General features: G+C 28.0%; 2 protein-coding genes across 12 annotated transcripts in view; both read right to left on the bottom strand.

Annotated features, from left to right (window-relative positions):
* Nucleotides 1-1,092: 1,092 nt before the first annotated feature.
* On the bottom strand, nt 1,093-7,629 carry Cse1 (chromosome segregation 1). Of its 2 annotated transcripts, XR_014983284.1 has the most exons (18): nt 7,518-7,629; nt 6,575-6,786; nt 6,155-6,300; nt 5,706-6,044; nt 5,492-5,599; nt 5,297-5,389; nt 5,028-5,195; nt 4,803-4,932; nt 4,506-4,669; nt 4,240-4,429; nt 3,964-4,162; nt 3,610-3,870; nt 3,412-3,503; nt 3,032-3,335; nt 2,791-2,958; nt 2,402-2,712; nt 1,532-2,075; nt 1,093-1,281 (listed from the first exon to the last, which is right to left on the bottom strand). XR_014983284.1 is itself a non-coding variant. In XM_035880746.2 (17 exons), exons 2-17 carry the CDS (start codon nt 6,657-6,659, stop codon nt 1,930-1,932), a joined length of 2,904 nt encoding a protein of 967 aa, XP_035736639.1. In that variant the 5' UTR covers nt 6,660-6,786; nt 7,518-7,629; the 3' UTR covers nt 1,497-1,929. The 2 variants fall into 2 exon arrangements, 1 of the variants encoding a protein (XP_035736639.1); XM_035880746.2 differs by lacking the exon at nt 1,093-1,281 and having other exon boundaries at nt 1,497-2,075.
* Nucleotides 7,630-7,858: 229 nt separating this feature from the next.
* Nucleotides 7,859-12,500, bottom strand: part of LOC118448033 (ribosome biogenesis protein BMS1 homolog) — a 79,543-nt gene continuing 74,901 nt past the window's right edge. For all 10 annotated transcript variants that reach the window (XM_085662652.1, XM_085662647.1, XM_085662650.1 and 7 more), the window contains 3 exons: nt 11,970-12,086; nt 11,038-11,897; nt 7,859-10,949 (listed from right to left, as the gene is read on the bottom strand). In XM_085662652.1, coding sequence (XP_085518778.1) covers nt 8,078-10,949; nt 11,038-11,888 — 3,723 coding nt within the window. In that variant the 5' untranslated portion in view covers nt 11,889-11,897; nt 11,970-12,086 and the 3' untranslated portion in view covers nt 7,859-8,077. The remainder of the gene's footprint in view (nt 10,950-11,037; nt 11,898-11,969; nt 12,087-12,500) is intronic.

Raw genomic sequence — 12,500 nt, 5'->3', positions numbered from 1 at the left:
AATTCCATATATTACGTACCATTTTTCAATGCTATATAAAATCCTTAATCCGAAATAAAATTACAGAATGGTATCAAGCGTTAGAAACGTAGACATATATATGTACGACGATTTTCCTCTTCGTTCCCTATGGCATTTCTGCGTTACAAAATACGATAGAACGTTACATATATACCTATGTATGTATGTAGGAGTATAACAGGATGTAGGAAGAATCCTTTCGTCAGTACATGACTTGAGGTTTCGTCGGTAGCCATGTTCTCTCAACAGATATATATATATATATTACATTATATATATATATTACATTATATATATAGAGAGAAAGATAGAGAGGGAGGGGGAGGGACATCAAAACCGCGAATCTGTAACATAAATAACATTTAATATTTTGATTTAATCATTGAAAGGCTTGTTATATAATTTTTTTTATATTTTTATCATTGTAGGCTGAGGGATAATAAAGGGATAATGAGAGGGTTGCGGGGGTAAGAGAGGTAAAATGATGGAAAGGTAAAAAACAATATCTAGGTAAGATACATTTAGATAAGAAAAATATTAAAACGTTATCCCATCACCCACCTCACTTAAGTCCTTTTACCTTTTACAAATCCCAAACGATCCCAAATTATGATTCTCTGTTTGATAAAGGAAAAGAAAAGTAAAAAAAAAAAAAAGAAAATAGAAAACAAATAAATAAAATAGAAAAATAATAAAGAAGGGAAAGAGAAAACAATGCAATACCTTTTACAAAGGAATATTTATTTTCATAAATCATGGGAGCAGTTTCATTTTTCTTTCTTTTTTTTTTACTGCCTCCTTCCTTTTTTACCTTTTATTATCCCTGGGTATTATGATGATCGACGTTTCTTTCATATTTTCTTGTTTCTTTATTGTTTATTTATTTTCTTTCTCTTTTTTTTTTTTTTTTATTTACGTTACCAACACCGTGATAATCAAATTATTATTCATTCTTCGATCTAAACATTCTTTTCATCTGTATCAAAAAGAGAAGACATATTTATCTAAGATTCAATTTCATTAATAGCCATTATATATATATATATATATATATATATATATATAACGTTTTAATTGATAATACTGTTCTGTATATAATACTGTTCTATAGATCTTGTAACTCGCTGGCCCAGTGCTTTCGAGGGTGGGATATAGGCGAAGGCTTTACACAAACCCCGGATATTATCGACTTACCGGTTCTGTTCTACCTGCTCTGAATGATGAAGAGAATATAGTTGGCGCTCTGCTGATCTCTATGCTCTAACGATAAAAATAATTTTTTTAGTGATAACACAAGTAAAAAATTAATAATCGTATAAAGAAAATTTACATTATTTTATATAAAAATCGGGATAAAATATTTATTAACTTGGAATAGGAAGAGGAAGAAGAAGAAGAAGAAGAAGAAGAAGAAAATAAAGAAAAGAAAAAAAGAGAAGAAAAGAAAAGTAAAGAAATAGATTTTGCATTATTATAAATTGATATTTAATAGTATGCATTATTGTATTACCGTAAAAGTCAATAAATAAAAGAAAGAGATTGTTCGGGTTTGGCATCAAATTGACAGAGATATTTTCATCGAGAATCATCAATGATATTTCTTCAATGCCAATCTGCAGTTTTATTTTATCCACAATCGATGATATTATTTTAATTGATGAGAAAAATAAATAGCGCCTCGTAAAAATAATAAATATTACACCTATTATAGTACTTGAAATTACAGAAAGAAAGTATTATTAAACGAGACGCTATAATATAATTTGAAAATGTATATCATAGAAAATTATGATTTATAAAAATTATATATGAAATCTCATTATTTAGTTACAATTTATTCAATTTGATGTTTGTTATCTTTCGTGATATCAAATGTATCTTCAATCTGTTTCTGATATCCAGCTCATATTATGCAACCGTAATGCCAGCAGTTTGAAGATAATTTCTTAAATGATTTGCATTTGGTTCTGGAATTTGTCCAAGGAGTCCTGGTAATTGTCCTGGTGATAATCTCCCAAGTCCTTGTGCCAAATGTAAACGTACATCGCCAATAGCTATATTTAGATAATAAATATACATATATACATATATACATACATATATATACATACATACATATATATATATATATATATATATATATATATATATTGCGTCCATATTAAACATCAAATAAAATATAATATATTAAAGCTCCAAATGTATTTAACCACTTGCGATGGAAAGATGTGCCACGCACGTCGAGATGCTTACAGGAACGCCAGCGACGTATTACACACGTCATCAGGCGATTGCAGAAAGAAAAATGACGTGTGTGACACGTCAACCGTACATTTCTTTGCACCGCAAGTGATTAATTAAACTGAACATTAACACTTACATTGCAATGGATCTTTTTTTGGCATTTTTGCATATACAAGCTGACTGTAACCAACTTGATATTCCATTGCATCCTCAAATTCAGGCATTATACTATCCTCGGGTAATAAAGTTTCATCTTGGGACGATTCGAAGAATTCGATCAATGCAGCTAAAAGCCGCGGATAATATGAATTATATGGGCTTTCAAGCATCGGTGGACAATCTATTAATAAATTCGACATTCCTACGGCCGTTACTTTCTTTTCTATATCACCTGATACCTTTTGTAAATCTGATAATAATATACGTTCAACAACCATTCCAAACATTCTAAAATATTATCAATCCTATAAATATATACGCTTACATTTCAAATAAATATAATTTAAAAGAAATTTGTTAACTTACTGTGGTTGTATTTGATCGATAATATTAACCAAACTGGTAGCATTATATCTAATAATATAATACGCAAAAAATATTATCAATCCCTGTACAAATTTTGTCGTTTTAGAAGAAGAAAGCCTTTGGAATAGCAATACAAAAATTTGCTTCATAAATGGTTCCAATGTACTCCTATAAATATAGATTATGGATTTTATCAATAGAGAATGAAAATTAAAAAAAAAAAAAAAAGAGAGAAACTCACGGTGGAAAATGTTCGATAATACATTGCAATAAGAAGAAAGCTTCACGATCGTTAATCTTAGATGCTATTAATTTTTGAAAAACGCCCAATAAGCCGCTAGTCTTATCTTGTGCTATTATTAAATGTGAACCGTGACTAACGTAAGCTTGTAATAATCTATTAAGTGGATGAATATTAGCTTGACGTTCAAATAAAACTGGTGCTAATAAGCACGGGAATAAGGCCATATAAGGATCTGGTATTTCCTGTGTAGTTCTAAGTTCCAAAAATAAAGCCAAGATTTGAAAAACATACGGTATAAATTCTAAAATGAAAATGAAATATAGTTAATAGAATATTTATACAAATAATATTAATATTAATACGCACGCAATACAAACCTGATATATCTTGCTGTAGAATTTCTTGAAATATTGGAAACAAAACTTGTTCGAATGATAAAACAGCCTGAGGATTTGTTTTACAAACGATTCTAAAAAAAAAAATATATATATACATTTTTTTTTTTTTTTTATAATGTTAATTACAAATCAAATTTAACGTGAATAATGATCTCATTATAAATAATGAGAACTTACTTGATAGATAAGCTTAATGTTTCAAATAGATAATGATTGAAATTAGGACGCGTCGGATTTTTAGCGACCATTGTAAGTTTCTCTGTAAGTTTTGGTAATAAATCTGCTAAGAATGGTACAATATTATCCTGTAATATACCAAAGCTTCTCATAATAGCTTTCATTACATACTCATTTTCTTCTGACCCTGTTAGAGACAAACATGCGAATAGTCCCTTTAGCAGATCCGGTGCTAATGGCATTAAGTCATTTCCTTTCACTCTAAAAATTAATTATTAAAAGAGAAAAATTAATATTACGTTAATTACATATATTATATTTTATATATTATTCAATATTACTTTTCCTTCTTACAAGGAATTATTGTCTGTGCCTCTCATAGCAAGTATTTTATCAACTGCACAAGCAGCATATGTATGAACAACGATACTCGTAGCACTCAAATGTCTAACTAATTGTGGTAAACTTCCTACGACTAATTCCTGTGGTAAAACTGATCTAAATGACATTACAAATTTAATTGCGTCTGCTTTAAGAACAGGACATTCGTTTACTGTAATATAAAATATTAAACATTTATAAATATATAATAAATTTATCATTAATAATATTCAAGAGAATAATATATACCATTTGGTTTAGAAAGTTCAGGCTCAATGTGTTGTGCCGTAAATTGAGGTAATGGAACAAGTTGACTACTTTGTGTTACTCCATGCCTTTGCGTTTGTCCTTTAGTGGCACTACTTGTAATTAAATAAATAGCTGCATCTTTACTACGCCAATTTTCAGTAGGCTTTTCTGCATAGTTTTGTAACATTACCTAATAAAGATAAAATTTATTTATAATAATATTTATTATAATAATTTAAATATTCTTATAGATATTATTTATCTACCTGTATATAAGCTCCAAAAATTTCCATTATTTTTACTTCAAAATACTTTGAAAGAACTTTTACTAAATCACAAGCTGCTCGCCTTCTTGTATCTACATCACTACCTTCTATATCACGGCGTATGTACTCTTCTGGATTGTCTTCGAACAATTCAGCATCCGAATCTAACAAATTGTATAAATCAAAATTATATAAATCAAAATTATAAAAAAAAATTGATAATATCAATGTATTTATGCAGTTAATTTTTCTTCAATTTTTTTTTCTTTTTTTACATAAGCCAATTTTTTAACCCACCTCTAAATTCCATATTAGGAATAATAACTTTTTCACAGATACTGCTCAAAGTTCCTGAATCCTCAAACAAATTTCTATAACGAGAACGATCTGCTACTATTGCCAAAAATTGTAATGCACTTGATACTAACTAAAAATGTTTATGATTATAAACATAATATAATCAGCACATAAAATTTAAATAATAAAAATCGAAATCATAATTATTTAATAAATATTTCTTACTGCATCATATTTGGTCTGTTGACCTGTAGATGTTAATAAGTTCCATACAATTGTTACAAATTCCGGTAAAAATGGTTGGAATTCTTCATCGTACTTTTGAGCATAAAGGCAGATATTATCACAAACTTGTGTTTTTAATTGTTCCATCACACCTGCTTCTTCATTATCCTAATATTAATAATATATTATAATATACACAATATATATATAAATATATATTAATTTGATAATCATTTATATAAGGAAAAAAAAAAAGCATTGATAATTACTGTTGTTCCCAGTGATGGTACATCAGTATTTAATATAATAAGAAAATTTTTCATCCATGATGCCATATTATCTTCAAAAAATTCTGGTAAATCCTAAAACGATGATACAGAGTACATAACTTATGAATAATGTTATAATATATTATATCATTACAATATAACTTAATGTCATAAAATAAATATTCAATAACTTACTTGAAAATTAAGAGAATAAAATACTTTAGAGAGCATAACCAAAGAATTATATATCACTTTTAAGGCATCTACATTATTAGCATGTATCTGTGCTAAATTCATGGTTGTCTAAAAGAAAAAAAAAAAAAAAAAAAAAAAAGAAAAAGATAAAAAGCTAGGTTATAATATTCATATAGGAATATTTATATTACATAATGATTACTTGATGACTTACTAAAAATAAATCTGTTAATGGCTTTGCAAATTGATCCAATACAAATTTAATTTCCGTCCATAAAATTTCACTTTTGAATTCATATCTATATCTTTTAAATAAAGAATGTGCCGTATGTAAGACTCCATTTATTACATGAAAATCTCCTGTATTGAATTTTTCAATCATCTGATCGATCAATTCTGGCCATTTATTCAAAAGATCGTGTTTACCAATGATTGATACAGCATCGGATAATTGCTTTTGTATTGAATGAGGAGAATGCAACATTAAATTAACTATTAATTTCTTTATCGCATGTCTATCCTGTGCATGTATACGATCTTGAGCATCTTCCTCCTACAAATATATTATTATACATGTTAAACATATAATTTTAACATATAATTTAAAAATTAATATATTTAACATTCATATATATACATATATTATTAAATATAATCACTTACAACTTTCCAATTACGTTTTATATAATTTTTAAATGCAACTGCACCAGCGATTCTTATAGTTATATCTACTTCGGTTTTGTCTATCAAATGTAAAAGTAGTAAAGGATAATTCTGATTTACTTCTATGGATTCCAGAAACTTTTCAGCTGTGATAAAATAATATAAAATTATTAAAACAAATATAATATATTCAATGTAAATGGATAAATGATAAATTCATAGAATGTAAAAAAAAATTGAACATTGTTTTACGACTAAATTACAGCACAAAAAGTTTCTTCTAATGTGTTTGAATTTTAAACGTTAATTGAACAATGTCGATCATTATATTTTTTAAAAATAAATATAGAAAAAGAACATTCGTCATTATAAAGAACTGTAAATAAAATAATTCTCTATGATAAAATTGAGGTTACTTACCCGGTCTTCTGACATTTGTATCTGGACTTAATGTATGTTTTAAATATTCGCTTAATGTTACCAAATTCTCATCCGTAAGCTCCATTTTCTTACAGATTAAGGATTAAATTGTTTGTTCTTTCACAAAATATTCCTAATTATATCACAACAATAAAAAATCAAAGCGGCATAACGTACCAGCGTTTCGTAAATTGAATTTCACGCAGCGCCATCTACAAGTCGTACAAATCAGATCGGAAACTCGCTATTTTACAAATAAAATTCTTATTAAGGTTATTCATAATTACTACTTTTATAATGGTTTACGCCGATTTCCTCAACACGTCGATTTTGATTAACAAATTAAACAATTTAAATTAACAATTTAAAAACAAAGCTTTAATCTAGGATTCCATTTTTTCGAATTTTTGAGAAAGCTTCATTTTTTTTTCTTCAAAAAAAAATCGTATCATATAAAATATATTAAAACAATATTAAAAGAAAAAAAAATACATCCCATATATAACAATTACGATGAGTATAATTGTAAAAATATATTGTAAAAATATTTCTTCAGAATTTACGCGCGAAATTTTGGGAGTTTTAGAAAAGAATTAATGGCGTTAATTACTTCATGGCGCCAAAGACGAAAATAACAAAAATATTATAATCTCAAATACTTACACAATTAGAAGTATCTACTTATAGAATATAATAAGAAATTAACATAACCATTAATTTGACAAAGTATTTGCGTTAGAAAATGTTTGTTATTATATTCTTTTTTATCATATTTTCCAGATATAAAATTAAATCCCAAATAATATCGGATTACGTGAAAATTCCTATGTACGCACATTCCCAGATTAAATTAATAAAATTTTTGTATAATATCGATAAATAAATAATGTATCGTTATTAATTATATAAATAAATGTAATATTCAAATAACTCGATTACTTACACGTAAAATCATATACCTCGGTCGCCATGTTTATTCATTATAGCCGTGTGGACTACTGAAGTCGATTATCAAGCGTAAGTTCATTTATTATTCTTCTTCTATGCAACTCGAACATTAAATTAAATATTATTGTAAATAACATTTATTTTTTTGATATTTTTATAAAGTATAAAAAGTATTAATTTTTTATTACCTGTAATTATCAATGATAATTCTTTATACAAATTTAAACAATCAATTGATTAACTAACCTTGACATATACAATATCATATACTTTTATATACATACATATTTTATTTTAATATTGACATAATAAAATAAATATTTCGATTAATAATGGTATCAATTGTTGCAGAAAAGGATAACAAGATATTCAACACGGATAGCTTAGGTGAATGAAATACTAAACATCGTAAAATTATTACAATAAATTGACAATATAATATATAATTGACATAGAGAATAACTAATTAAAAAACAAAAAAAAAAAAAAAAGAACTTGTTTATATAATTAATTACATTTAATTTACTATGTGCGTGTAAATCCTCCATTTAGAAATTATATCTTTTTATTTTTCTTTTCTAACTTACTAAGGTCTCTAAAAATCTGTTTTTTATATTCTTTCTGTTTTTTCAATTTTTTTGTTTCTTCCGCTGTAACTCGTGCTTTAAGGGCTCTAACCCTGTCTACCGTAGCTTTTCTAAGTTGTTTTTGCTTATGAGCATACGTCGTTCTAATCATTTTCATTAGACGCGCTACATTTTCTTCTTTGGCATCTCGTATAACAGCTACTCTACGTTCTTCAAATTTAGTTTTCCGTGTACGAGGGTTAGGTTCAAGTTTAGGTTTGTCTTTATAAGGTAGTTCCTTTTGTAAATTACGTGGTATAATTAATGGTTTAAATACCTTCAAGGTTCTTTCAATAGGAATATAAAGTGAATCAGTGTTAATATTTGCACGAATATTCTTTTCTCGTTTTAATTGACCAGTTGTTTTCATTCCACGCCATTGATTTTTTTCTGTAGGAGGTAACAAAAGTGATGTTACAGGATTATAGAATTTTGGTACCTCGACTCTATACCAAGTACGACAAAAAACTATATCACTCAACAAAATTTTATCCTCAAATGAAGCACGGAAACAACCTTCCGGTTTCGAAACTGCTTTTTTTATTTGACCACGAATACCAGAAACTGTTTTTATCTTTGCACCCTCAAATTTAGCTACTTCTAACGTACTGTTAAACATATCCTTAATAAAGGCCGTTTTTTTGTAAATTTTCATTGGTACACCAGTTAGTTTTAATTTTTTCATGATTTGAGTACTTTTATCCATTTCTACAATCGAACCAGTTGCTGCTATTCTAAAACCTGGTTCTCTACTAGCAATATCCTGAATTGCAAGAACTCCGGTACCTTGTGGCGTGATAGGGCCCCAAAAATGTGCCATACAAGCAACATGTTCAGGGGTATATTTTAACATTCTACTACGTAGATTATCTTCTAATTTAGAATAAATCGGTAATGTTTGAAATCTTCTCCAACCTACAGAAAATATCAATGGATCTTTACTTTTTAAAATTCTCGAATACCATCGATGCTTTTTAATCCGCGTTTGCACATAACCTATATTCTCTTCTCCATGTAATAATCCTCCAATAATGAGTGGATACGATGGATCTAAATTTGTAATTATTTCACAAGGTACAGTTTGTATCTCTACACGCACATACATTCCTGGACGATAACCTTCTAATTGAACTCTAACATCATCATCTATTCCTTCAAATTCTGATTTGTTTAATTCTGCTTGTTTATCTACCTCTTGCTTTAATTCGTCGTAATACGATTTTGATTCTCCATTATCGTACTCGGCATCAAATTGTTCTTTTAACTTTTTTTTCTTCTCAAGAAGTTTTTTCTTTTCATCCATTTCATTATTTTCTGATTGTTGCGAATCATCTGCTTTATGTTTTTCCCCAGTTTCTAAATCCTCAAAATCTCCATACACTTCATCTTCATTCATATCATCTAATTTTAAAAGTTCCTCTGCGTCTTCAGATTCTTTCCACTTACCAGTAACAAAACAATTTAGCAACAACACTTTATTCTCCTCATCCAACCAATCACGTGAAGGTTCTTTTGAAAAGAATACGCATTCATCCAAATTTTGTAATTCACGCTCTTGTAATTTTTCTTTTTGCTTTTCTTGTACGATTTTAAATATTTCACCAACTGATTCATTATAATTTTCATCTTCTTGTTCTTTAATTTTCTTATCATTATTCTGTATGCCTTTATCAAATACTCCATAAACAATTTTCATTAAATTTTTATTACTTTCTCGACGATTTATAAATGCTTTTTTGGCTTTGTCCATTAAATTAGTCTTCCATTTAAATTCATCTGCAATTTCTTCCTCACTTTCATTCTCACTTTCATTTATATTGTGATGTTTTTTTCTCAAGTCTTCTTCAAAATCATTATCATCATCAGAATTATCTATTTCTAAACCACCACGGGAATCATCATCACTAAGCTCATCAAAACTTTCATTATCACTTTCATTATCACTTTCATCCAGATTCCTATTGCTTGTACTTGCCTCCAAAATATTAAGAACTTCTGTAATTTTATTCTTAACTTGGATATCGGATTCTTTACTTAAAGAATGATAGACTTCTATTTCTCCTTTATCTTTAACTTCCTTATTACTATCATCTTTAAAATCATCATCTACATCACTATCTTCTTTATTAGAATTAATAGAATGAATTTTTTTCTTTTTCTCTTTAGAGGTTATCAATTGTAAATCCTGACTCTTTCTTTTAATACCTCTTCTACTTGTATTCTCTTCTATATCATCATCATTATCGTCATCATCTTCATCATCTTCATTATTGAATTCTTCAATATTATTATCCTCTTCTTCGTTACCATCATCCTCATCCTCATCAGAAGTTGCTGCTGCTGCTGTTGTTGTTTCTTTGGAATCAGAAAAAATAACCTTTCTTCTTATTCTTCCATCTTCAATTACATTTTCTCCAATGTAATGAGAATTAAAATCTTCATTAATATCCTTAGATTTTATTGGAACAGTATCACTAAATAATTGTAATTCGCTATGTTGTAACTTTTGATCTAATGTTTCTTGAGTATCCATCAATGCACCAGTTAAACCTGTATCTTCCTCTTTATGAGAATGACTACCTGCTAATTCTACATAAACTGCATCTTTATCATAAACAATTCCACCGATCCCAGAAAAGGGTGCATATATTAATCTTTCTTTTTCTATTAATGCACGTTTCTTTAATTGTTCAGGAAGCGGGCACGGATCAGGTAAATAACTTACATCTTTAATTCTAAGATCTCCACAGCCAGGCATATGAATGGAAGATTCTTTATTCAAGGGAACTCCTCTAACATACCTGTATAAAAATATAAAAACACATTCTATAATTTTATAATATATTATAGATATTTTATAATATAAATAGAATATAAGATTTTACTAACCCATATAAACATATTGTTCTATCAACTTTGGCATTTTTCCTTATCAATTCAGGTGATGTTAAATCTTCTATCCTATCTGCAAGTATATAAGGATGGGAGGTACGCCAAGTCAATGGTCTAAATTTCATAACCGATATAAATCTTGACAGATTTTTTATTTCCGTGCGAAGATATTCATCGTGAATTAATCCAGAAAGATAAAATAATTTTGCACCAGCATATACTTCAGTCCAAAATCTATGTTTCAATATTTTCTTTGTTTTTCTCAATTGTTTTGCATTTTTAAATAAATCTAAATGAGTTAATACTCCCATAATTCTTGGCATACCATGAACTTGACATATATTGAGAAATTCAAAGACCTCCATTTCAAAGCCAAAAGATGCATCCACTAATAATAATACCAAATCAGCTACTTTTGCAATATCTATCATACAACTTATGTCATTGTTACATTCCATAAATGTAATCCTTCTTTTCTTGCCGGATACTACGGTAACAGGACCGATTATATTAGTTAATGGTTGTTTAACATAACTTTTAATTAAACATTGTATAAGTAAGGATTTTCCAACTTTAGGTGGTCCTACAATTGCGACCAATATTGGCGGTGGCTCCAAAGGCGTTCTATCTACTACAGGAATATGTTGCTTTTTAGTTTCAATATCCTGCTTACGTCTAAATCGTCGTTCCGCTTTAATAGCTGAATTAAACGTAAATGCTTTTGGATTTTTCTGTTTATCCGTCAATTCTTGAACATGTTGATTTTTCGCTTTTTTCTTTTCCGCTTTACGACCAGCATTACGTTCTCTATGCGTCTTATGTTTTATATTATCTTCTTCGTTAGACATTTTCTCAAACTAGTTGTATTTATTTTATAAATATTACACGATATTTATCATACTAAATCATTATAAAATCGTTTTACTTACTTGTAAATCTAAGCAGTACGACCATGCGTCTGTCTTCTAAGACGTGGTTAGGTTAAATACTCCAGTGAAATGATATGCCGATAAGAGAGAGTACCGACAGTGCGATCGAAGCGCCATCTACACGAAATATTATGAACTATTGATTTATCGATACTCGATGAGAATTATTTTACCAATAAAGATTTAAGGGTTACTATTTTATCGATATACGAATTCATATATATATATATGTATATAATTATCGAACGTAATTGATAATTTAATAATAATTTAATTTTAATTTAGACCGATATAAATCATATGAAACGATTAAATTATTTATTTGATTATTAATCGATAATTAAGATTCATGCAATTCGACGGACTATTCGATATAAATTATAAACTACACTAAACGATTCGATATAAACTATTGAAACTAGAAGAATCATCGACGAATTATTTCGTATATATTATTTGTACAATCTATTCCCAAATGAATTTTGTCAATCTCAAATCAGAAACGAAATATGTCGATAGATCGGCCCAACT

The sequence above is a fragment of the Vespa mandarinia genome, chromosome 19 (assembly GCF_050613455.1).
Source record: "Vespa mandarinia isolate Hongniang chromosome 19, ASM5061345v1, whole genome shotgun sequence".
Taxonomy (NCBI): domain Eukaryota; kingdom Metazoa; phylum Arthropoda; class Insecta; order Hymenoptera; family Vespidae; genus Vespa; species Vespa mandarinia.
This window is presented reverse-complemented; position numbering and strand designations above follow the sequence as displayed.

Coding starts and splice junctions, on each gene's coding strand:
- Cse1 (XM_035880746.2), bottom strand. CDS start 6,659: ATGGAGCTTACGGATGAGAATTTGGTAACATTAAGCGAATATTTAAAA. Junction 5,196..5,296: donor TACCATCACTGGGAACAACA/GTAATTATCAAT, acceptor TATTAATATTAG/GATAATGAAGAAGCAGGTGT. Junction 3,871..3,963: donor GGCACAGACAATAATTCCTT/GTAAGAAGGAAA, acceptor ATTAATTTTTAG/AGTGAAAGGAAATGACTTAA.